The 27,022-nt window shown below is 39.7% G+C and overlaps 1 protein-coding gene across 27 annotated transcripts in view; it reads right to left on the reverse strand.

Moving 5' to 3' along the window:
* CSPP1 (centrosome and spindle pole associated protein 1) overlaps window positions 1–27,022 on the reverse strand; it is a 78,249-nt gene that overhangs the window by 25,506 nt on the left and 25,721 nt on the right. For 9 of the 27 annotated variants that reach the window (XR_014566476.1, XR_014566477.1, XM_083747576.1 and 6 more), the window contains exons 2-14: window positions 24,331–24,481; window positions 23,386–23,482; window positions 16,571–16,668; window positions 15,500–15,523; window positions 14,108–14,188; window positions 11,605–11,706; window positions 10,660–11,072; window positions 9,158–9,228; window positions 6,732–6,825; window positions 5,598–5,670; window positions 2,356–2,546; window positions 948–1,069; window positions 498–579 (exon numbers count right to left, since the gene is read on the reverse strand). Coding sequence is in view for 25 of the 27 variants with exons in the window: in XM_083747576.1 (XP_083603702.1) it covers window positions 498–579; window positions 948–1,069; window positions 2,356–2,546; window positions 5,598–5,670; window positions 6,732–6,825; window positions 9,158–9,228; window positions 10,660–11,072; window positions 11,605–11,706; window positions 14,108–14,188; window positions 15,500–15,523; window positions 16,571–16,668; window positions 23,386–23,482; window positions 24,331–24,432 (1,550 nt within the window). In the remaining 2 variants the exon portion in view is untranslated. Of the gene's footprint in view, window positions 1–497; window positions 580–947; window positions 1,070–2,355; window positions 2,547–5,597; window positions 5,671–6,731; window positions 6,826–9,157; window positions 9,229–10,659; window positions 11,073–11,604; window positions 11,707–14,107; window positions 14,189–15,499; window positions 15,524–16,570; window positions 16,669–19,970; window positions 20,005–23,385; window positions 23,483–24,330; window positions 24,482–27,022 lie in introns of those variants that run through there. The other 18 variants (XM_083747560.1, XM_083747562.1, XM_083747558.1 and 15 more) reach the window with 10 other exon arrangements.

Here is a 27,022-nt window from a genome sequence, read left to right on the forward strand (position 1 = left end):
TATTACATATACAAGCCAAGAAGACAATGACCGCTCTTTTCCGACAACATAAAAATCAATATGGCTAACAACACCCACTTCCCACAAACAAAACACACTGCTACCAATCAACTGCCACCAACCCTACCTTGGGCCCTTTGACCTCTTGCTCTGCCAACAAAAATAAGACACCCGTCCAAGTGACACTGACAAAAAAAAGCTCCACTCATATTATGTAAAAATGAAAATTTAATGTCTCCTCCACCTTCCCCCTCTCCTAAATGTATCTCTCTCTCTACTTTCTTCCCTTCCCCCCCTCAACCCCACATTGTCTTCAACAAAAAATGTCTCAAGCTGATTGTACTTGATTTGTGTGAAGGATGCTACAATTTAAAAACAGAGACACTGAATGTACTTTTGTTACTTATGGAAAATCTTCCAATAAAAACATCATTTTTAAAACTCACATTCCCGAATAAAGAGCCAAACAATGCTAAATTAATCTTATTAGTACTTACGCAGTCATAGGAGGAGGTCTTTGAACAGTATCTACAGGTGGAGGTGCAGATGAAGGCTGCATCCCTGTTATACCTGGCCCATCTAAAACAATCAAGACATCCAAAACTTTAATCTAGTGTTTTACAGTCTGGACAGTTATTTTAATATGTTAGTTTATTATCTGAAGAACATAAAATGCTGGCATGTCAAGAAACTGTGCCAGACAGTAATGCAAAGATGCATTTATTTATAGAAATATTTCTATAGAACCATATCATAAAATATGAAGGTAGTGTAAACAGCTAAAACATAAACATGATTATTATTAATTTAACAACTGAATTTAATGTATTAATATGACTGGCTATCATTCTTAATAATAGGAAACTGAGCTGGTGAGTGTCGTCTGAGGCAATAACCTCCAGAGAGTGCATTACTATAATTCTACACCACTTGGTTAATCAACTTACAATATGCAAGGCTGGGGTCCAAAGGGTTCCTGGCACCATAATAGTAATATGCATCATCATATGGAGTTCTGTAGTTATCAATCAGAATTGGTGGTGGAGGTGGAGGCGGTAACGGTGCAATCCTAAATCCAAAGAAAAATGACAGTGTGTTTTAAAGGTGGCTTTTTGGAGCATGCCTCATCACAAGAGAAGAAAAGTGTGAACAAAAATATCGGGCCATTTTTTCCGTGCAGGAATTCTGTCACTTGATCATAGAATCTTAAGTTGGAAGTGTCCCAAGGGGAATGCAGTCCGACCCCCTGCAATGCAGGAATCAGTTAATGCTTCTCACTGATAGTAACATGCCAACTTTGTTCTAATCACTGCCCCCTTTTGATGGTTGGTGAAGTGCACTGCTTCTGAATACCTAGGCTTATCACAAGGCAAAACGTACTTATGTCTGATTTATGTGCTTCTAGGACACGGGTGGCGCTGTGGGTTAAACCGACTTGCCGATCAGAAGGTCGGCAGTTCAAATCCCCACTACGGGGTGAGCTCCCATTGCTCGGTCCCTGCTCCTGCCAACCTAGCAGTTTGAAAGCACATCAAAGTACAACTAGATAAATAGGTACCACTCTGGCGGGAAGGTAAACGGTGTTTCCGAGTGCTGCTCTGGTTCGCCAGAAGCGGCTTAGTCATGCCGGCCACATGACCCGGAAGCTGTACGCCGGCTCCCTCGACCAATAAAGCAAGATGAGCGCCACAACCCCAGAGTCGGTCACGACTAGACCTAATGGTCAGGGGTTGCTTTACCTTTAGGACCCAATATCCACCCCACAGTGTCTTGTTATATGATACTTATATAGCACTATGCATTTATAGCTGTTACACAGTTGTTTCAGAAGATTTAAAATATACTTCACTCAGTGCTTCCAGTTGTAGCCAAATCTTTGGCTGCTTGAAAAATGATTCTCTCCCCCCCCCCCCCATAGCTTGCCTACTGCAATATGAAGTAGTGCATGGAAAATGACACTGCGAGCTTCTACTGGATGGTGCCTCTGATAAAAACAACCCACTCTATTCCATGCCTGTGGAATGGTAGTGACATAAAATACAATCGCTTATTTTAATGCACTTTTTGCTCTTTTCAGAAACCTGATACTTGATTGGATCTGATGACTGGGCAGGAGGTGATTTGCATTCCCATCAGAACACTGGGCTGCTGCCCAGCACTTTGTCTACTTAATGTTTTCCCCTTTTTGCAGCTGCCACCAAAATTGATTGGAACTTTTTGGGGGGGGAGAGACCACTTGGGGGTGATGCAGATCACGTTCCTGGCTTGAGGGTTAGCCACCCTTGCCACAGACTTAGATACCTCACATGTACCCAAGCATCAGACAACAGCAAAGAAAACACTACAGAAAGTCACCTGGGAGCCAACATTTCTCCAAGAGTAGTGGACAACCCTCTGTGGAACTCTTCATTCACAGGTGAGATAGGAGGTGCAGATAAGGAGGTAGGTCCAGGTGTAGGAGTTTGAAATGCTGGTCTTGGTCTTTCTGGTGGTATTCTCTCCTCAGATATTCGTGGTGTTAATCCCAGTTCTTTCAGTCGGTTAGGCTATGGAAAAAAGTTGATTAATTATTTAGGTTATTAGGGTGCTCAAACAAGTTTACTATGCACCATTTCAGAAAATAACACTTTCCAAAAGCAAGGTAGTGCTTTAAATATCACATTTAAGAACCCACTGAAATTTTAGTATAAAATTATTTTTCACGAAGTAACTGTCATGCTAAATGTTTAGTTGAACATGCTAGTAAAAAAGATAATTGATAATCAACACTTGTGTTAATCTTAGAAAATTTGGAAACAGCTATTTCAAAGAAGCAATGTACTATAGCATTTAATCTAAAGGAGAAAAATATTGAAACATGCCCAATAAACATTTCTAAAAAACATTAGCTATTAAGAAACACCACCAAATTATTTTTTTAGAGATATCCATTATTTTAGACAATATCTTATTAATGCTTTTTCTTTCTTTTTTTGGCTTTTCATTTTAAGAACACCACAATATAGTACACTCTATAACTCTGCTAAATAAAAATGTTTATTGATGGTTGGAAGAGGATACAAAAGAAAAAGAGGTGGTACCATGCACTTAATTCAAAAAGCATGTAGGTTTCAAAACTATGCCACTAACTACTCCATGGTTTGCCCAACAGCTACTGTGTAACTTGTTACTGAGAATGTTGAAAACCTTACTCTGAAAACTAATGTAACATGAAAGGTCTCAGAGAGATTTGTGAAGATTGATTTCCTATTGAATTTCTGTATCACCATGTTTATGGCCAGAAAAATGCTGATAGCTCTGGAACCCCACATGCCTGAAGTGGGCACTGTACACCCATCTAGGTAGAACAGTTGTTGACAAAAATAGCAATATGTTTAAATGTTTACCTTTTCTTCACTTAGCTGCAAGACAGTATATACAATATTGTTAGTACAATGCAAGTGTGGACTACACCCAATTTCTAATAGCTTTTTAATTGCAAATGTTTCTGCCTGATACAAGGAAAGTTGTCTAGTGGAATGCCTTCTTTGGTCAGAATCCAAGGGGGAATCCTGAGCACTAGCAGTTGTTTCCCTCTTTTGGCAAGTTTTTCAGACTGCTTTTTGGAGACTGGGAAAGGGCACTGTCTTTAAGGGGCAGAAATAAAGTCCTAAGCAAACAACCCCCTGTATCCCTGCCAGATATAGCTATTACTCTGTTTCTAACCAGGGACCTCTTGTATCATATGCCTGCACTTGTTCCTCCTAGCTAAAGCTCTACATATACTCCCATACTGAGCTACGTTAATTCTCAGAAGTCAGAGGCACATTGAAACTTATTTATATTTTCCCCATGATCTCTTTTCTAGGGCTTAGCCCACATAGTTATACCAGAAGGAAAACTTTTAAAAGCAGCAGAATAATTTAATAATTTAAATAGATGGAAAGTACTGCCAACTTTCAGTCACCTAATACAATGTTGATGCGTATACCCCGCCCCAGCTATTCTTTTAACAAGGTTAAAATAACAAGGTTAAAAGAATAGGTATTTACTAGGTATTTACATTTACTAGACCTTCTTTCATAGCCTCTTCTGAGGTTACATGTTCCACTGAGTGCTCTACCACAACAAATTCCCCAAAGCAATCATTGTGTGTCCTATGTGCAAAAATAGTTGGGTCCTCTGCCCCTTGTTCACATAGAAAGTATGATTGACAGTACAGGATCTGTCTAGACACTGCCACTTCCCTTAGAAAGACCCTTTGACCCTTATTTAACTCTTCATCAGCACTTGGCCCACAATCCAATTCCCCCCATCCAACACACCTGAAAGGTTTGTGGCTAGCTTTGCTGAGATGGGGTTGTTTGCGGTTTTTTTATGGGGGGAAAACTAGCCTCCACTTCACAATGGGATTGAGGACATCTGGGTGTGATGTAACACAGCATTGTCCAAAAAGTGCTGCATGCAACAGTCACTAGTTGAGCATGAAAACTTCTGCTTCCCACCAGCTTCAGATACTAGCCTGTTCAGAAACAGCTTCTTAGCTTAAGCAGGAATTATTTGACAGGCCTTTATGTGGTTTGATAATTCTTGGGTTATCAGCCTAGGAAAACCATAATATACTGAAATCCTACACAAGTGGAACAACTTCAGAAACCTGTGAAAAGAGGCTCTGTGGACAGCAGGATTATTTTCACCAAATCCTTTGACAGATTTACATAAGATGAGTATCTTCTGCCAAGAGACTGTGTCAACTTACACTAACAATGTTCAAGTGTCACAATAAGCCATAGTATATGTATAAGCCACTTGCACATTCCCCCCTCTCCACCTCCTTCATGGCCAGGAGAGGAACTTGGAAAGCTTTTTTTGTTTCGTTTTCCTTAAACAGAGTGGCTTATCATTTCATCAAAAATAGGGATCAGGGCTGACCCGAACTAAAGTTAGTTTTAACGAGGCAACTTTCTAACTCATGGTTTGTAGTCAGCTTGTTTTGAAACTGATCATAGTTCATTGCAGAAAACGATTCCCCGCTTTGGATAAAATGACAAGCCGTGTTTAAGGGAAACCAATAGTAAAGACTCCAAAGTTACCTTTCCAGCTGCTTGTCAGGGGAGGGGGAAATGCGCAAGCCCAAGGCTCACTGTGGCATACGCACATCATGTTAAGTCATGATTTATCATGGTACAAATGCATCCAGTGTTGAGTACCTAAAAAGTTAACTCTCCTTGCTTACAAAGAGGCACTGCCATCTGGCTTTTGTTCAGTCATTTACTTGCCCCAAAACAAAGGCATTTCATTTTTATATCAAAGACTAGGAAGCAACTTAAAGAGTCCTAAAGAGTTCTCAAATCACTATGTTGTACAACAGGTGCGGGGAACTGGATGCCCATTCCCATGTACCTGGTTTTCCCCTTCTCAATTTTATCTTCACAACAGCCCTGTGAGGTAGGTTAGGCTGATAGACCGTGATTTGCCCAAGGTCACCCAGTGAACTTCATGGCCATGTGTGAATTTGAACCCTATACTTTCAGGTTACAGTTCAACACTCTAACCACTGCACCACATTGACACAGATACATCTTAAAACAGTTAGCTAAACCTGAGAAGACCTGAACATTAAAATTTCTCACCTTCTTCTCGGGGTCTACAACTCCAGATGCAGCAACTGGGAGCTCAAGCTCTTTTTCACTATCAAAGAAATACACACAAACACACATAAAAGATAAGGACAGAAATATTGTGTATAACATTTGTATCTCACACTTTCTCAAAGGAACAATGGGTGGCATACAATGGATCCTTTCACTGTATCATCGGAACAATCCTGAGTTAGGCAGACAAGAAGCAGAGTTTTAACCAAAGCCACTTAGTGAGCTTCATGCTCAAGCTGGGATTTGAACCCATGCCTCCCTGGTTCAAGCTGAACCACCCTCATCCACCACACCACGTATCTCTGGATCTCTCAGAACAGAACAGTTAAAATAACTCATTTATGCTTAAATTTAATAATCTTTTCCTAATATCAAACATATAAGTTTTTGAAGAACCAATAGGAACTTGTTTCAGATTACATTGGTCTAGTGATTAGTCAACCATCTCCCTCATTATATTTCCCATGTGGATTCCTTCCTAATTTCCATTACGTATATGTGAAACAATCTTCAAGGGACACATACTAAAATGAAGGGGGAGGAACCAAGGTTGAGGCTTCCGTTCTGCCTCCCATTACAGTGGTACCTCGGGTTAGAGACGCTTCAGGTTACAGACTCCGCTAACCTAGAAATAGTACCTCGGGTTAAGAACTTTCCTTCAGGATGAGAACAGAAATCGCGCAGCGGCAGCGGGAAGACCCATTAGCTAAAGTGGTACCTCAGGTTAAGAACAGTTTCAGGTTAAGAACGGACCTCCAGAACAAATTAAGTTCTTAACCCGAGATACCATTGTACAACTAAGAAGTACCTTAAGCTTCTATTCAGAGTTAGGTTTCCATAAGCAGAAATGACCAGACAAATATCATCCCAGTTTCCTAATCCTTGCATTAATTACCATTCTGAAGATGTAATAGGACATGCTTTCAAGAGATAATAAAGTAATTTGGGAGGAAAAATGAAACTTTTAAGATTTAAATATCAATACATTGTCCCAAACTGTTAGTAATAAAAAGATTTTCCCTTCATATTTCTCACAAAGTTTTCAATACTTATCACTCATCAATTTGAATTATTGTTAGTCCTGTAGCTTCTGGTTACCGTCTCTTATTTCTTTGTTGCTCTGCAATTTGTTCCATCAGTTCTCGCCTATATTGCTCTTTTCTTCTCTGGATAAGCTCTCTGTCTTGACCACCTAAAAATGAAGATAGTAGCTAAAATATGTACAAGTTGCTCTTCTAGTATCATGGATACATAGATTCTGCTAAAATTGTGCCATAAACACAGCAGAACTCTATCACCTGCAGCAATTCTACTACTCTTAAAATCACTACTTCCAAGGAAATGCATTTTCCAAACCTCTTTCCCCTGTTCTCTTACTTTGACAACAAAAATGAACTATAGATCTCTTCCTGCCTTGGACACAATCCAGACCAAAGATGAATAAGCACAAATCCCATTGAACATCATTGTGCCGAAGAATATTTTGCACTCTATAGTTTGCAACCAAGGCTAAAATCCTAATCACATTGAATTTAATAGTATTTATTTCTCTGTAGATGTGGCAGCTCAAACCATTTTCACATTAGTGTCAAAGTTGGAGAAGCAGCTGAACAATTGTCAGAGTGAAGCAACTACAAAAGAATGTAAGTCATGCCTTCACCAGGAGGCACTTAAGCTTGAGAGGAAACAAAACGTAAGAGATCGTTGCAAATCTTCCACATGGCTTAGCCCTTGAACTGTAATTCCAGGCAGAAGGCCTTCTCGGTAGTGGCACCCGTCCTATGGAACCCCCTCCCTTCAGATGTCAAGGAAATAAACAACTATCTGACGTTTAGAAGACATCTGAAGGCAGCCCTGTTTAGGGGAGTTTTTAATCTTTGATGTTTTGTCGTGTTTTTAATATTCTGTTGGGAGCCACCCAGAGTGGCTGGGGAAACCCAGCCAGATGGGTGGATTATAAATAATAAACAATTATTAGTTGTTATTATTAAGCTATTAATAATTATTTAGTATTTGTTATTTAATTATTTTGTTGGTGCTCCATTTCAGAAACAGCAATTTATTAAAGTGCTAGAACATGACCATTTTCCTTCAGCTTTGTATTAAAATGTTTTCAGGACAGGAACAGGAGGGTGAAACATTTCTTCTAACTTTGTACTCTGGGGTTTTTACAATCTCTAACCTTTATAAGCTACTGACCGACAAACATATCTACATGCCTCTAGCTACCATCCCAAACATACCAAACAGTCCATTGTATATAGCCAGGCACTACGTTACAACCGCATCTGTTCCAATTCTACAGACAGAGACTCTCACCTAAGAGATCTACAGCAAACCTTTTTAGAACTAAAATACCCAACAGATGAAGTTAGACAACAGATCAACAGAGCCAGACTGATACCCAGAGAGAACTTGCTGCAAGACAGACCCAAAAAAGAAAATAACAGAACACTTCTAGTCATCACATACAGCTCCCAAGTTAAAACAGTACAACGCATCATCAGAGATCTACAACCTCTCCTGGACAATGACAGTTCTCTTTCTCAAGCTCTGGGAGGAAGACCTTTCATTGCCTACAGACAGCCACCCAGTCTTAAACAACTCCTAACCCACAATAATACTACAACCAGACCTAACACGGACACTGGCACCAGAGCCTGCAATAAACCCAGATGCCAACTTTGCTGCCACATACACCCGGACAACACCATTAACTATGGCCCCAACAACATCACACATACCATCTCGGGACTATTTAATTGCTCATCGTCTAACATTGTGTATGCCATCAAATGCCAACAGTGTCCTTCAGCTCTCTATATTGGACAAACAGGCCAGACCTTACGCCAAAGAATAAACGGACATAAATCGGACATCAGGAATCACAAGACAGAGAAACCAGTAGGAGAACACTTCAATCTCCCAGGACATTCTATACAAGATCTCAAAGTAGCTGTTTTACTACAAAGGAATTTCAGAAATAGACTGGAAAGAGAAGCTGCTGAATTACAACTTATCACCAAACTTAAAACCATGGAGAAACCTGGCCTGAACAAAGACCTTGGATTCTTATCTCATTATACATGACAAAGCCATTTTTCACCTTTTCACCCCTTGCTTCTTCCTGTAAGACCTATTGCAGTCGTTAAGAGTCGTCAACAGGCTCATCACAGCTATCTGCCAATCACCCATTCCCACCACCCTTCTGAGTAATACCCCTCCCCACCTTCTCACTATATAGAAGGGTCTGGAAACTTCTGTTTCAGTGTATCTGAAGAAGTGTGCATGCACACGAAAGCTCATACCAAGAACTGACTTAGTTGGTCTTTAAGGTGCTACTGGAAGGAATTTTTTTTGTTTTGACTATGGCAGACCAACACGGCTACCTATCTGTAACTTTATAAGCTACTTTACCTAAAATCCCAACAAAAGGTATAACATATTATGGCAGTTATCACAACACAACTTCCCCCGCTAGGTAGATTATACATACATACATACATACATACATACATACATACCAATGATTAGTCCTGTTGCATATGGGACACTGCCAGCAGCAGCTTGTGCTTGCTCATTAGTGCCTTGGCTTCTGACATGAAAAAGAAGTAGATAATAGGCTGATCAAAACAAATGACATTTAGTATGCAATCCTCCTGTCAAGAAACTCTTGTTCAGGGCAAGGCAAGTTGCCCCTAGCAACTCACTGGTTTTCGAAAGAATCCAAACCTTAATTTAAATTTGCATCCCTAAGGATTGCAGGTGGGTCAAAATAAGCAACTGCAAAGGTTTCTAATGTGATTCAAAGGGCACATTACACAACCATAAGAAGAAAATACAGTCGTACCTCATTTTGCGGCTGGGATCTGTTCTGGAGCCCCAGCCACTAGCCGAAAAGGACGCAGGGCAAAGTGCCAAGTCTGCGCACACACACGAAGCAGTTTGTGATTTAGGTAAAATCTCTTATACGATAGCCTCTGCATAACACCTATGTATTTTTACCTTTTCAAACTGTGATATCTTTTGGCAATTTTGCTTCTGATCAAAGAGAAGAAATCGCTCTTTTTAATCCAATGAAACTGACCATTTTAGAAAAGATGGAAAACTAATGAAGAAGTTGAGGTGTCGGTAATTGCCAGAAACAGGTTTCTCACAGGTGTTTGCTGCAAGGTGGTAGGAATTCGGGGCCCTCATCTATGCTAAAGCTCTGGACATCTAGATAACAAAAATCCTGCCTTCTCAGAAAGTAATTGTAGACCGTTTTAAAAAAGAACACATTTCTCATAACTGAGATTTATGTCACTCTGACTACGTAACCCACAGAGGTAGTACAGTTGTCGAAGCTTATAGGAAAATGGCCAAGAATCAGAGTGAGATGAAGTCACAGAGGTGTGTGGATTCTAGGATTGATGTCCATTGCATATTTAGATTCTCCCCTCCCTTTCAAAACTGCTGCACAGCTGCACCCAGGATAGAAATGCAGACTTAGTGTGGTAGAACATAATGCTCTACTCTAAATGCACAATCACATGCAGTAGTTGAACTGAACTGAAGTAATGGTATTACCACACCATATTCCTGTGCCAGCCTTAGCTAAAAAAATGAAGTTTACAAACATCCTTCTTCTGGGCTGGAGGTGGTTTGTTTCACTCAATTAACATATGAATAGAGACAGAAAAAGGAGACGGCTCTATTTCTGTAATTTGCCAAACAGTGTGCACCTGTTTTGCACAATAAAGGAGAGGTGATGCTAAATGCATCATCAGCAGTCAGGTGTTGTTAAGGATATTAATAGCAGACTGAGGAGTTGCTATGAATGAGCACAAACAGGAACTGTTCTTTCAAGTCTGGTAACGGGTTACGGGGAGATTTTCAGAAGGGCCACACCATTCTTTTTCTCTCCAGTACAATCCCAACAAAAATAGAACACCCTCATATTGGCTATTAGTTCTTATAAAAACCACAGAGTGACAGAAAGGTGTCATGTCTAGTTTGGCCCAAAGTGCCAGGAAGTTAAAGTTACCTTTGAGCATGAAAGACCCTCAGTGGCTTTTTGTCATAGTCGCTTTCATATCGAAATCTAGGGTCCATTTCATCATCTATTTCAGGATCATGACCTTCATCAAACCTGTGATGCCTTCTAGAAAAGGTCTCAGGTTTGCTATCCAGTCTTTGGTGCTTTCTGTTGGAAATGTTCAATACTTCATCAAGTTGTTTGTGCAACAGGGTGTCCCCATGTCCAACGTCATTCTTTGGTTTGTGGTGTTGATCTACTGATTGTCTCTTGTCTGACAGCTCTTCAAAGGTATCTGTAGAAGTGCAAGCATCTTTCTTGAAGAATTCTTCATCTCTTATTGGTGGCTGTAATGCTGGGGTATGTAATGCTGGCTGGGATCTGGTGACAGCAATGCCTTTTTTGTTTGTGTCTGTGTCATGCTGTTAACACAAAGACAAACATTTTTAAAGCTAAACACAAAGGAAGCCGTTAATCATTGCAATTTTAATAAGCCGTTTCAATGCCAACCCAGAAAAGCAGGCTTTAAATTAGGCTGCATAATATTACTACCACTTATTAAATGGCAATGTTGCAGTGCGTACTATAGTGAATATCAGAATCGATGTTGTATTTTAACTGACTAAAATAAATACATAAATGCAAAGAAAGCAGGATGGCACGATGGGCCACATCTTCACTGCAACTGGGTATTTTTATCCATTCCCCCCCCCCCCATTTTCATAGAGCTAAAAAAGGGAAAGAAGATAACAAGGGCAGTGTTAAGGGATGTGACACATGCAGCATCTTCCAAATAAAATCTTAAGAGTAAAAAGAAGATTAATTTTATATTTCAACAAGCTATAAATATTAGCCTGCCCATACCGTGCCGTGCCCAGAATAATTCTAAATTTAAAGTCTAAATAATGGGTTTGTGAACGGTGAAAGAGTTGAGAATCTCCGTCTGTGGTTTACCTCTTCGTGCTTCTTCCCTACTCTTCTTAACCTTTCATTCCAGTCTTCTCTTTCCCTGAGATACTGATTGTATTCTTTGTTCCTTTCAAGTCTTAACCTGTCCTAGAACAGATATTGGAAAGCGTATCGGATCTACAAAAGGTTTTAAACACCACAGACACAGGATGATAATAAAATGATGCTTCTTATTACTGTTTACAACGTTTTATTAGTAGAGTAGTACATATGAAATGCTGGCTTAGAAAGAAGGTGTTGCAAAAGAACTTTGGCTTTTCATTAACGTTTCTCTTTTCATACATGGTGTATTAGTTCGTGCTTCAAATATGCTAAACTTTGATATCTTCTAGCATGTAAACTTATGAGACTTCAGTTTAAGCAAAGCCAAAGCTTCATTTTCTTTTTAAAAATTTAAAAGTACCAAGAGATCAATAAAAATACTAAAACACAGTCAATGGTATGCTAATGCACACTGTACAACAATATTTGATTTTGTATCTCACATTTTATTGTAAATAAGCTTACTGTTGATTTTATATCTTATGATTGGAAAATAAACAAGTAGGGTTTTTTGGTTTTTGAAAAAAGCTTCCAAAAACATCTGAATCACAAGTGATCCTCCAACTAGAACTAAGAAATGTGATTTGGCATTAATACCGGAGAGTAATAAATTAAATAGTCTTTACTTTCTTTAGCCGTAAAGAAATAAAATCAATATGACTAAGAACCAGACTGAGGAATGCTTTCCCTAAAAAAGTTACAGCTTGATCATTTCCTTTTAACTAGATTGGTAGTCCATTGGAGAAGGGACCTATCCTCTCATAATTTGTGGATGATGCTACAGAAATAATAGTACAGAGAGCTCCGAAATACAGTGGTACCTCTGGTTACGTACTTAATTCGTTCCAGAGGCCCGTTCTTAACCTGAAGCACCACTTTAGCTAATGGGGCCTCCTGCTGCCGCCGCGCTGCTGGAGCACGATTTCTGTTCTCATCCTGAAGCACTATTTCTGGATTAGTGGAGTCTGTAACCTGAAGCGTATGTAACCTGAAGTGTATGTAACCCGAGGTACCACTGTACAGACAATTTGTTTGGGTGACATGCATATAACTAAATCTGCAAGGTGAAAATTAACCAGTTAACATGAAACAGTATGTGGAGGTTTCTTCCTTAGAGCAGGAGAATAAACGAGAGCGTCTCTTTATGAGTACGCAATATCTGGCATTCTCACCATCTGTTAAATGTCAAACGGCCAAGTATCCAAGAGGACTTTGTAGATGAGAAATGGTATAAGACAACCCAGAGAAACAATACTAATGAAGATAGATATTTTGCACAACAGATGTACTACTATTTATCTCAGTTTTCAGAGTGCTGGTGCTTATAACCGGCAATCTTAGGAGTAAGAGGGAGGTGCCAACAGGAACAGGGAGAGAACGCCCAAAATAGCTCAATAAGAACTGAGTTTATTCAGGAGCTACAGACTGGTGTTGAGATGGAAAGACAGAAAACAAGGGTAGGGGGGGTGTGTGAAGAAATGGAACGGTGTGTCCTGAACAAGAGCACTCTGCATTGCAACATTTTGTCGCAAGTTCCACCTCTCAAAAAAAGTTCCAATCCAACAGAGGCTCAAAAAAGATTTCATTTCTGGACTGAAATCAAGGCAGCATTCTAACTGATTTGAACAGTTGTACAGAACCAATAAGATCCACACACCAGGAGGGTGGGTAGGGACAGTGGAGGGGGGCAAGGCATGACAGTTAGTCTAGCGACAAATCCATACCACAGTCTGAAGTGCAAGGGAGGTGGTAAGAAAGCACTTACTTCTCCCCACCCATTTTTGTTCTTTCTTTTTAAATTGTTCCTTCTTTTCTTTTTTTAAGCCACTCCTCCCCCTGGATCGCAATCCCTTGGTTCCAACGTGAAGGAGAATTTGTTATGCCGGCTCCAGGCTGAAATACAGACAGGGCCCTATCCTGCAGCATCTCTGAACAAATGCTTCCATCTTATCCCTTGCTTGTGAATGCCCTGCTTCTGAGCCTAACTCTGGCTACCGCAACCAAACAACTATCAGCTGCAGAAGCGCTACACCAGGCTTCCTCAACCTCGGCCCTCCAGATGTTTTTGGCCTACAACTCCCATGATCCCTAGCTAGCAGGACCAGTGGGATGATGGGAATTGTAGTCTCAAAACATCTGGAGGGCCGAGGTTGCTCTACACCCACAAAGCTGTCCTCAGGTATAGCGGGGGACTCCATCATGAACTTGCCCCTCTGACAGTGAGGCACTTCCACTGCTTCCTAACTCCAGTCAGCCAGCAGTTTTCAGGTTAGGGACTGCACTGCAAGTAAAGGGCTGTGCTTTCTCCAGCGGCATCTAACTAAAACCTTCTGCAGGTGGCCTGCTAAGGTACATCATACAAAAGCTTCAGTTTTCACAGGTGTGGAAATTCTATATATTAAGCTGCAAACACCACGCAATATTTACTGAGTTTTTGTGCACCTACCTTAGCAGACCTCCTGTCACCAATAGGAAGTGATAGTCCCTGAGTAAATGGGTCAACTTCACCAGATGTAAGGTGTTTTTTCTGCACAAAAGAAAACCAATGACCATATGCATTGATCTGATATAGACGATGCCAAATAATTTAATAAAGATATATTTTAAAGTAGTTAAGACTTACTATGTATTATGCATTGTATCCGATGGTGCCACTTACAGTACAGTATTCAGTTTACAGTAAGATTTCCATCAGCAAAAGGGAAACCTCCCCACCTCTCCCCCCAATTCACCTCTCCTCTGTTATTCCATCCATGCCTAGGCCCTGAAATCAAATCTTGGGAAATTGCCCAAAATTACTTCCCTCCTTGTTCCACTGATGGAAGGCATACTGAGCAACACTGTTAAATACAATCTTTTACATTAATCTCAAATAATTTCTATCACAGAGCCAGTTTATACAACCCAATTCTTTCAGCAAAATACATGGGTTTTTTTGCTTATACTGAGAGCAGTAACCTAACTATGGGCCAATGCATCATCATGAAACTACCAAAACTGACTTGAGTAGTACTGTCCTACGATCTGTACTTATTGTGACCCAGTAGTTTATTATTCCACCACTCGTTTTAATCTAAATTAGATAGTAAAAGCCTAAATCATGGTTATTTTATTGCGCACACTAGGAATCTGGCGAATAGAAATATAAAACATGCTACTGCATTTTTTTTTTTAAAAAAATGCATCATTTGAAGCTCCAAACAGAAAATGCTGTATTTGTGTACACCATTTGTGCCTTAAATTTAAAAAGAGAAGTTAATAACAAGAGACACCATCAAGTTGAGTAACACTCTTATGCAAGTTTCATCAGAAATAAGTCCCAGGGTATAAAATGGGATTTACTATCCTGAAATTGTGCAGAGGATTTCAGTTTCTTTTTTGCCTATTCCTGGTCTACATGCCAATAACTATTATATGTTTCCATATTATTGGAAAATTTTCTGCGTAGGCAGGTAAATCCAAGATAGAATTCCAATAAGGTATAACTGAATAATAAGGCTCTCTTTTTAAGAGCATTCCAAGATTAATCATTTAAATTAGCTCAAACTGATGGTTCCACTGTACAGAGATTCCTCAATATTAGCATGCTCTGTAGCAAACATTCATTAAATTAAAGGTAATGAAGAGGACTATCAATTGAGCAGTGAAATCAAAGGAAAAGACAATGTGGAAAGATGACATTAATGGAAATTATGCATAATTATCTTGTGATGAGGCAGCTCACAGAGCACAGCAAAGCACAAAGACTGATTTTCACCCCCAAAACTTTTCATTAGCAATTTACAACCAAGCACAATGTTATATTAATTTGAAGAGTAGCATGATGCAAGCACCCTACCTTCTTTTTTGTCTGTGAAATACCCTAAAAGTCAGGAAAACAGACTATTCATAAAGAACATCCTATCAAAATCCATTTCATTGCAATCTCACTCACCCTTCAGAGTGGCATGTGTGCATTTAAAAATATTTCAGAAAAGTAGTTTTTGATTCTTGAGCAGCAGATTCTGAACATATACATTAAAATGCATCTGAAATATATTTATCTACTCTGCTGACCTTTAAATCTCTACTGAGAGTATATAATATATATAATCTGCATAAATTGGAGGAAAAAATCACTGAATTTTCCCATCAGCCTTCATTTAGTAACCTCAGATATATAATCTATCCTTTTTGCCTGCACTTTTTGACATTTGGCTCTCTAATCCACTCTATGTTTCAGTGCACTGAAATTGTTCTTTTCAAAGTTTATGCTATTAATCCAACTGCTTTGTTCTCCTTGATCTAGCACTTTTGGCATCAACAACCTGTCCTTTCAGCTGCCTTTGTTTTTAAGGCATTGTCCTCTCCTGGCCCCACACAACTCCAGTTGCTTTTCAGCAACCCTTCTTCATCTTCCACCTTCCGCAGGTTTCAGTCCTCCAACCAGTCTACAAACAATATATGTGGTTTCAATGATGCTAGGTGTTCTGCATTTCCTTTTATAACAACTATTCCTATAATTACTTATGCGGCAGCACTGGCTGTGGTTCTCCCCACCCCCAGCCTCCACCCAGTGACTGTGTGGTCCCCATCAGTGAAGTCTTCCATTTTTTAACCCCCTCCCCTTCTGCCAACACTATGTCATTCCCTTTGTCCAAGAGACAGCTTTGCCCTGTTCATCAGGCCATCTACTTTTCCTCCACCAAATCTCCTGAAAACCCTCTTACACTAATCTATTCCAAGAGCTTCTTGTCATTTATGTTCTGTACAGCACCTAGCATAATGTTGGGACAAAATGTGCAACATAAGCCGCAGTAATAAATTCTAGAAATTAGTATATCTCCGGTTCTTAGCAAATGCCAGCTTAAATGTACTTTTCACTTTGCCAGCTAGCACCGGAAATTTAATCAGATATAAAGTCTTTTACCTGAGAAAGGTAACGCCTGTAGTCTTGTCGCAGCTCCTCCTTCAATTTGTGCTTTTTATTTTCATATTCTTCCCCGAGAGGCAAGCTTAAGCCATAATCTGCAAGTAAGCATTTCAGAACATAGGCATGAGCAAACAATGCGGATGTGCATGTGTGGCAGACTGGACACCAAGGACAGCATTCAAAGATAACAAACTTAATTTCTATGTAACAAAAGGACTTTTCACTGGTGATTAGGAACTTGTAATCCAACTTCAAAGCACTGTGCTCTCAAGAAAACTCCAATTTAGCCTGGTCTTGTTAGGTGAAAAGAAAAACAGAACTAAAACAGTCTCTACCACCAATTATGGATGCAGGTGGCGTTGTGGTCTAAAACCACTGAGCCTCTTGGGCTTGCCAATCAGAAGGTCAGCGGTTCAAATCCCCATGACGGGGTGAGCTCCCGTTGCTCAGTCCCAGCTCCTGCCAACCTAGCAGTTCAAAAGCAAGCCAAAAAGTGCAAGTAGATAATTAGGTATCGCTCCGGCAGGAAGGTAAATTGAGTTTCCATGTGCTGCTCATCCATGTGCTGCTCATCAGAAGCAGCTTAGTCATGCTGGCCACATGACCCAGAAAAACTGTCTGCGGACAAACGCCAGCTCCCTCGGCCTGTAAAGCGAGATGAGTGCCGCAACCCCAGAGTCGTCTGCGAATGGACTTAACTGTCAGGGGTCCTTTACCTTTTCCACCAATTAACTACAAGGCCTGCCCATTAATCAATACGAAGTACAGTATATATTGTTCAATGGTACAAAATAATTTTGCCTAACATAAAAGGCAATTGTAAACTCTGCTCCTCCCCAAACAGTGCCTTTAAGAGTTCTGATATATGAAGCTTTTAAGAGTTCTGACATTTGCTGTCCCCTATTCCATAGCTGAACCCACAGTACAGTACATGTATCCCCTTCCTAATCTTATCTGCAGGCAGCTTCAGAAAGGTAAAGAAGGGAATGCATTCTTATCCAAGGTGAAAAACCTGACAAGATTATTTCCTGACAGGCACTTCCAAAAAAAATGTGACTAAAGGCTGGCCACTCTAGCTGGATGATGGAAATAGCAATCTTGTGTATATTTGCAATATTATTTTTGAGATACACTTAAAAGGGCAGTATTCAAATAAATTATAATCAGAGTAGACACATTAACATTAATGAACCCAACTTGGTTATGCTCATTAATTTCAATGGGTTTACTCTGAGTGAAACTTAGTTGGATACTATCAGACTTCTTTCTTAAGCCACATATGTGATCCTATTTCACAGTGAATATGAATCTGGCAGAACTCCCAAAGCATATCAATCAGAACATGTAAACCTAAAGCATCATTTGTCCTTTAATAAAATGCCAAAAGCAACTTTTCATATGGTTATGACAAATGCCTAATTTAAGGTTACCTTTCCTGGGGACAGTCCCCGGATTTACAAATCTGTCCCCATACAAAATCTGCTGAAGTTGAAACATGTCCCCAGATTCATTGAAAAAAATCTGGTAACCTTAACCTTAAGGAAATCAGCCCTGAGTGCTCACCGGAAGGACAGATCCTAAAGCTAAGGCTCCAATACTTTGGCCACCTCATGAGAAGAGAAGACTCCCTGGAAAAGACCCTGATGTTGGGAAAGATGGAGGGCACAAGGAGAAGGGGACCACAGAGGATGAGATGGTTGGACAGTGTTCTCGAAGCCACAAACATGAGTCTGACCAAACTGCGGGAGGCAATGGAAGATAGGAGTGCCTGGCGTGCTCTGGTCCATGGGGTCACGAAGAGTCGGACACGACTAAACAACAACAACAAACCTTAACCTAATTATCATTCATGGAGAATAAGGTTGTCAGTGGCTATTGGCCACAATGTCTGTGCTCTGCTTCCATGGTCAGAGGCAGTATGCTCCTGAATACCAGTTGCTGGAAACCGCAGGAGGGGAGAGTGCTCTTGTGCTAGGGACCTGCTTGAGTATTTTTCATAGACATCTGCTTGGTCACTATGAGAACTGGATTGCTGGACTAGACCGACCATTGGCCTGATCCAGCAGGCTCTTCTTATGTTCTTACGTTTTCCCCTTTCAAAGTCACTAAAGAAATCTTGAAGTTGTGAAGCAATGGAAGCTTGCCACAAAAAGCAGTAAGAGAGGAGTGATTAAAGCTACCTCAGATTAAACTATGTAAATTTCAATTGCCTTTTTTTTTTAAGAAGCAGTGAAACTCAGAACAGTATATTTATCTGGAAGGAAAGTGTGGGTTGATGCACTATTTCGAAAGAAAATAATCTACAAACGGAATGAAACAATTTATTAGATCAATGTATGCCGATCTAACTGTATCCATTTAAAAAACACACACCTTACAATAACATTCCAAAGAACCAAAGAGCAGTATTACTTTAAAGAAAAAATTAGCTGATCTAATCACTGAGATAATTCCAAAAGAGTGAACTATGTAGTTGTCTCAAAGTTAGTTCATGTTTCAACACTGGTATATGCAGAGTATTTTCAAAGGCTGAAACCTTTAGACATACATAATTGTAAACATGTTTTGTCATCAAACAAAGTTCGAGATCCAATAGTCCTCCATATGTTGTTGGACTACAGCCCCCATAATCCTCGACAGTTAGCCATGGTGGCTGGAGACAGCAATATATGGAAGACCAAAAAGTTCCCCATCTCTATTCTGGTTCATGGAAACTATGCAACTGAGGGCACATGGCAATGCACTTCAGGGCAACAATTTAACTTTTGCACCTCATAATGCACATTATACTGTGGTAACAAAAATGGCCGCATCCTCTGCATGAGTTTGTTGTTTGTGACATCATAGGACTATTTCAACCAAAGCTAACCCTATAACAGATCATTGCAGCTGACAGAAAGGCAGAGAGATATGTACAACGGCAAGACTGTAGAATAAATATTTAGCTAACTGCAGCTGGGAACAATCTTGACTAGTAAGTAGCATCACATGTAGTATCTAGTTTACGTTGTCAGCTAAAGCCCTGCATTAGTCAGTAGAATATGGTAGTTGCTTTTTTTTCTAATATAGTTTGTTGACGTGTGGCATAAAAGTGTTAACATCCGCTAAATGGAACTCCCAATGACAGAGGTGGTTTATCATTAGATACCAACTGCTAGAACAAACAGAAGAAGGACATCACCATCATGTCCAGCTTGTGAGATTCTCATAGGCACCCAGCTGGCCACTAACAGAAAATACAACACAGAGCTAGACAACCATTAGTCTGATCCAGCCATCCCAAGCTGGTGCCCTCCAGAACTTTAGGACTAAAACTTCCATCAGCTGTAGCCAGAATGTATCTTATATCCTAACGTACAACAGCTTACAGATGAAAAAATAAATACAGTAGACATACATTTTCTGGTGCTGTCATGGTGTTTCCTCAGTGGCCTCTGAGAGTGAGCAACACTTAATTGTTATTCTAAGGTCATTTATAGTGATGTCATTTAACCTACTGTCAGATTACTGTCAACATATTGGCACATAAGTCTAAACTTGAACATTTACAGTAAAAGTGTACCACCAGATTAAGCGCTATTTCTCAGACTTCTAAGCTTACCCATAAAATCTTTTAGTCTTTCAAAAGTGGAAAAAATAGGACCAGCTTGCACTAAATTTAATTCCAAACGGCTGAGTCATTGGGAGATTTTTACAGACAGGAAGAAGTGAGCAAGATAACTTTTCTGGCTTTTATAGCAAATGCAGCTATGTGGCAGAAGAATTTCATCATAACAAATGACAATGCTGGAGGAACTAAGATATTACCATTCTACTTCAACCAAGGAGCCTTTTTACAGCAGAGACGATTTAAAGCAGCTTAGGAGGGTGGGGAGTGTCAGCAGGAAAATGGGTTAAACAAACCCTCCTACCACCAGTCAATATTGTCAATATTTAATGTAAGATTTCATTTTCTGGCAAAACTCTCTTTCTACTTTCTTTGGCTGATATTAATGGCTCTCATTTCAAGAGAGGGAAGGCAGGATGGATATCAGATTGTAGTGTTAGTTAGAACCATTGGATAACTCATTGGTTCCTTAGATTAATTATAATTTTTTATTAGTTTTCAATTACACCGTCTTTTGCACCTTAAAATCCTTGCAGTTGATTTGTTCTGCAGTTTATGATCTCATCTTTTTTACTTTACTCCAATTAAGCTCTAGTTAACAGGAGAACCTCTGCTTCTTAATGGCGGTGGTGGTTTTCGGCAGCTGAAGTATTTTTGCACTCAGCGCCTTCCTGACCCCTGTCTTCCATGCCAGAGCAAGAGTCAGGTACCAAGATGAACTGCGAGTGAAGTCCATTCCTCCTGTCCCTGGGGGGAATTTGCAAGGATGTTTACCCTCAATCATCCTTGGGTTTTTTCCTTCGCCAACGATCTCCTGCTTTTGTGGGGGCTGCCTCCATTAAGGCAAAGCAGACCCAGAAGCAGGTTCCTTAGCTTAATTTCTCCATCTGAAAGGACATTGTCTGCTATGGTCTGAATCCAGAATTCCATGTATTTATAGTAGCCACTTTTCAGCAAGTGTGGAGATACTTTTATCCTAGATGTATATCTCAGGGTTCATGTCTCTCAATTTCTTAGTAGCAGAAGTATCCTTTATCTGTAACTTTTAACTTCCAAACATACACAATATATTGTGTTTTGCCCAAACATTCCTGCAAAATAGGTCAGTGTCTTATTCATTTGGTCAGATGAAGAACTGGCACCCAAAGAGTGACATGCCAAAAGCCGCACAAAGCAAGTCCGTGCCAGAATCAATATTTGAACAGAAAGCTGCTGAATCCACATATTTAGCCACCAAGTGTCAGTGGCTCATGTTACTTGTTTGCTACATGACACACATATTCGAGTTACGTATCTAGCTATTGGATGTCATTGATCAGACCATCTTGTAGTCTTGGATAAACAGTGGAGACAGCTTCAAGGCCCAAAGACTTAGAAGGGGATTCTCACAGAGTCGTAATCAGCTGTAGGGCTTTATCTGCAAACTTTAAACAAAATATTATCTATATGATTAAGGGGACCTAATGTTAATTACTAAGTACCGTTTACAGTGCTTTTTTTTGTAGAAAAATAGGTGCTAGTATACACCATGAAGTGCTGGTACAGAAACTGCCACAATTTTTAGCAACAACAAACAGAGATGCCGGTACTGCATGCCCTTGAGTAGCCCCTAACCATTTGTTTAAAGAGCTTCAGTCTGCCTTTTGAGTGACAGGGCTTGCCAAGCGAAAGAGAATGCATCATGCCAGCCTCAGTATCGATCTAAGGTACTACTGCTGTTATAACTTGCAGACAGGACATGTTTTCCTCAGCTAGCGTGCTGGTGCTTCTACTATCTGAATTTGAAAACCCAATTGCTTTGATATGAAGCAACATGGCTCTTAAGTTCTGCGTTCATTCTTTCAGAAAGCAACGTAACTAAAGGTCTACTTTAACATTACCTTCCTCACCTAAACATAGGGTCTGCGATTTCAGTTTCTAATTAGTTCAGTACCCATTTCCATGGACATTTATATAGCAAGCTCAAATGTCATTACCAAGATTGGGGGGGGGGGGACCTTGATCACAGATGGAAGCCACAAAAAATAGCAGCATGACAGCATGTATGAGAATAAATTAAATTTAAGCAGCACAGAGCTACACGCTGAGAGAGATGAAAGGAGTTGCTAAGCAACGATAAACTTGCTGCAAGAACCCTCTGTAGGAGGTATCTGTCCCTAAGCCCAAAATGAAAAAGGAATTGGCGCATATGCGGATGGAAATTGCAGAGGAAAAACAAGCAGACAGTAAGCTACTGAGAAAAAGAGACACCTGAAAATGCAGAGGCTGGGAAATGCAATATAGGTAGCTAGAATATTTATATATTTTAAAGAAAGCAATGTAATGCACATAAAAGAGGCAATGCCAATGAAAAGTGCAATCTTTCTAATTTAAAGAACTTAATGCTGCGAAAGAAGACTATAAAAACAACTCCATTTCAAAGATATTAAAAGCTGTATATGCGCCACTTCGTATGTACCTCTAAGTATTTACTGAACGCCAAGGGTATATTCAGGGACGCAGGTGGCGCTGTGGGTTAAACCACAGTTAAACCACTCCGGCGGGAAGGTAAACAGTATTTCTGTGCACTGCTCTGGTTCACCAGAAGCAGCTTAGTCATGCTGGCCACATGACCCGGAAGCTGTACGCCGGCTCCCTTGGCCAATAAAGCGAGATGAGCGCCACAACCCCAGAATCGGCAACGACTGGACCTAATGGTCAGGGGTCCCTTTACCTTTTAAGGGTATATTCAGACTGTATTTTATCCATTGAGTAAGGAATCTCAGCTATTGCACTTTATGAAAAGAATGGCAACCAAGGTAACAAGGCAGGCCATAATACTTTAATGTGACTATGCAAGGGACACCCAAAGACCTGCCATTACAACTAAATGCAACTGTGCTTCATAGCACAGTATCAGTAAAGCCACATTGCCTCCGAAACTGTATCTCTCCAAAAACACAACCCAGCTGCACAGGAATCCCTCTGTGTCAAGAAAAGATATTATTAGCTCTGCTGCAGTTTCTTATTATGAGTATATAGTACCATGTGCATAGTTCTCTTTCCCTGCTTCACATTGGTGGAAAGGACCACCACTTATATACATTTGACTTTGAGTAGTTGTGTGGGACTACATTAGGAAATAAAGTGACAGTAAATACAGTAATATTCTCTCTTAATGTAATACAATAAGCTTTTTTAAAAAATAAAATAAAATTGCAAATACCGTGTATACTAGTCTGTTGACTATTAGGTGGAATGTTTTCTTTAGCCATGGCAATTAACATTTTGCTGGTCTCAGAAAGCTTCTCTGCACCTTTGTTCTGAAAAGGAAAAAAAGGGTAAGGCGGACATAATTAACATGCTGTCACTATAATAACATTACAGTAGTACCTTAGTTCTCAAACTTAATCTGTTCCAGAACTCCATTCCAAAACCAAGGCATGCTTTCCCATAGAAAATAATGCAAAATTGATTAATCCATTCCAGACTTTTAAAAACAACCCCTAAAACAGCACTTTAACATGATTTTTACTATCTAACAAGACCATTGATCCATAAAATGAAAGCAATAAACATTGTACTGCAGTCACACCATCAATCAATCAGTAGCTGAACTGGGTTCCACACAGTCACAAAAACCAAACAAAAAAGCCACAAAAACAAAAACGCAAAATAAATAGGAAAAACAGACAGACCTCAGCGTAACACTCAAAACGGAAGTGTGGCACTCAAATCGGAAGCATAACACTCAAAATGGAGCACGTTCTGCTTCTGAAAAAATTTCGCAAATCGGAACACTTACTTCTGGGTTTGCATTTTTTGGGTTCCAAGTTGTTTGAGTACCAAGGTGTTTGAGAACCAAGGTACCACTGTATTTAGTTCAGGGATGTGGCACCTGTGGCCCTAGACTATAACGCACCATCCATGACTGTTGGCCATGCTAGCTACGGTTGATGGGAGTCAGAGTCCAATAACATCTGGAGAGCCAGAGGTTTGACAACCTTGTTTTAGTTTGTAGGTTACATTGCAATGCAACAGAATTTCCCTAGCATTTTCTAAAGAGGGGTTGCCACTGGTGAAAACACTATCTTCCAGACTTGTTTACATACAGGAGCACAGTCATAATATTCTTCATCCATTTTTTAAAAATAAAGTATCAATTTCCTACCTGCATTTCCATGTAAGGTGGATCATTGTCAAGCTTTGCTTTGTCTTGTGCCAACTTTGCTTTTTGTTCTTCAAGGAACTGGTCTAGGTCCTCAGGCATCATTTTTTCAATTTTGGAAGTGATATAGGGTTATTGATCCATCAGATGCAACCTTCAACAACAGAAATTCATTTTTCTAAGAGCTACTTTATTAAGAACTTTGAATTACTCATAGATTATCAGAAACGTGCAAATGAGACAGGGGGGAAAATACAACTTCTTTTTTATTATCTATTCTTTTCAAGATCTTACTGCAGTCTTACAACACAAGCAAACCACACATGTGTTTTCTGAATAGTCAACAGGACAAGCTGACAAGAGGCCTGCCCAAACAAGATTGCTTAAAACAAAACCACACTGAAGTGTGTCAAGCAAAAGGTCTTAACAGCAGCCCAGCACAATCATTTTTCCAGGCACTCCAAAACTATAATCCAGAGGCAGTATAAGTGCAGGGATATCCTTTACCATTATTTCCCTCATTGATGGCGGTACCAACTAGCTTCTAACCCTTCCTTCTGTTTGCCATTACACACACTAAAGTAATTATTTTTAACAATACACATCCAGCATCGTGCATCATTATTGAGCTTCTAATTCACTATGTTCAAATTATTCCAACAATTACATGTGAAAGTTGGCAGTTACACGTTCCCATCTGTGCCATGATTTATAATTCCACAGGCCTTTATAACATTTTGGTTGGCTCAATAAAGGCATTGCCTTAATATATATTATGGAGTTTTCCTTATGTCACAACAGTTAACCTTGGCTTGTTTGTTTTTTGTAACATGGTAAAAAAAACCAAATTTAGCCAGGATCCTAAACTAGAGGGAAAGGATTTTATAGCACCTGGAGATGGTATTTTATTATTAAAGGGAGAATTCCCTCCAGCCACCGGGTAAAGCTACCCAATTTGGGTTTTGTTGACTTTTTCACCTAGCACAGCAGCTATATTTTATCTCTACCAATTTTTATATAATGACTGCATTTTTATTATTATTCTCTACCTACCAGAGGAACCTGTGTGTTTCACCAAAGGATGGAGGCAAAACTAAGCAGCAAGGGGTGGTTGTGCATTTGCAGAAATGGAGACTCAATCATTATGTGTTTTCTCCTTTCCAGAAGGCCTGGGTTGCAACCTGATATACGCAAAACACCTGAGAGGGTCTCATTTGAATGTTTGCTACCTCCTCCCACATTTAAGACTCTATCAGGTGCAGACAAAGATGGCTTGAATAACAGCCTTTCCCCCTCTCCCCCTTGCCTTTTTTTTCATAATCTAGCTAGTGGAAGAATTCTGGGGAACTTGAAAGTTTACACACTTTTGTGACATTATGGTTGGCCTAATAAAGGTAGTGCCTTAATATGTAGCTTTGAACAGTAAAAATGGCCCACTCTTCCATGAGATTGCACAGAATCATGAGCATATTGGTTTAGAAGAAATAACAAACACAGCTGAAAAAAATGGATATTGTTAAATTGATGGAAGTGTTTATTGTCATAATTAAACAGCGACCCACACGTATATATTAACTTGATTACTCATGTGATAGCTTTGCTACATGAAAAAGTGTGCACAGAATATGTACCACAGGTAATAACTATTTCTTTACCACTTACTCTCTCACATGAAGTCAATATGCAGGAAGTTCAAATAATAATAATAATAATTGCATTCTAGGATAATTCAGTTACAATGCTCCTGATACAGAACAATCAATGCTAAAAATAAGCTCCCTTTTGGAGTCCTCTAAATCCTTAATCACATTAGTTTGCATGCTGATAAAATACACGTCCTTAGAACAGGACTGGTAGGACAGATTGTTATCTCCCTACACAGGACAAGTTTGAAAGGTGCATGGCGCCACTCACTTGTCAATCACTTGGCATCAGCCAACCTATTTTGTCTGCTATTTTCTGCTGTGCTGTGAACCAGCCTCTGAAGACCTGTCCATCAGTTCATGATCAAACATTCATAAATTCAGATCAAAGTGCTGCAGAAAACAGCAGTTATTTTAACTTGTTAAGTTCATATGTCTATATATTATATGCTTTAAAAAGTCTACCATGCAGGTAACTTATTAATGTGCAGTATAAAAATGCTGTAAATAAGTACGCATAACTTTACCTATTTATCAGTGAGAAACAAAATTTTCAGTTACTCTCCCCTCACAAGCCAAGCAGCCATTTGAGATCTCAATGCCAATTAGCATCAGACAATACATAAAGGCAATCTTATAGTTTGGTGCTAATATTCACACCAAGTTATTATTTATTTATTTATTTATTTATTTATTTATTTATTTAATTAATTATATACCGCCCTATACCTGGGGGTCTCAGGGTGGTTCACAGAATAATTGTAATCCCCGCAAAGGAAGAAGTTTGGCTAAAGCATAGTGTAAGATTTTCCTCATGAGCAGTATCCCTTGAAAGCCCCCAGTGGGAAAAGATTCTACAACGAAAGGTCAGAACTCCTCTCCTGCCTCCCTGCAGCAGTATGATGGTTATACGTATTGGAACCTCTTGTGCAGCACTTCAAAAATAAACTCCAGCATTGTTGTCAAAGTACGGTATATGGCAAGCAAGTAATAGTGAACCACAGAGAGAACCTGACCTTCAAACAGAGATGGCCTGGATTTACCAGAAATGC

The sequence above is a fragment of the Podarcis gaigeae genome (assembly GCF_964106915.1).
Source record: "Podarcis gaigeae genome assembly, chromosome: 7".
NCBI classification, from domain to species: domain Eukaryota; kingdom Metazoa; phylum Chordata; class Lepidosauria; order Squamata; family Lacertidae; genus Podarcis; species Podarcis gaigeae.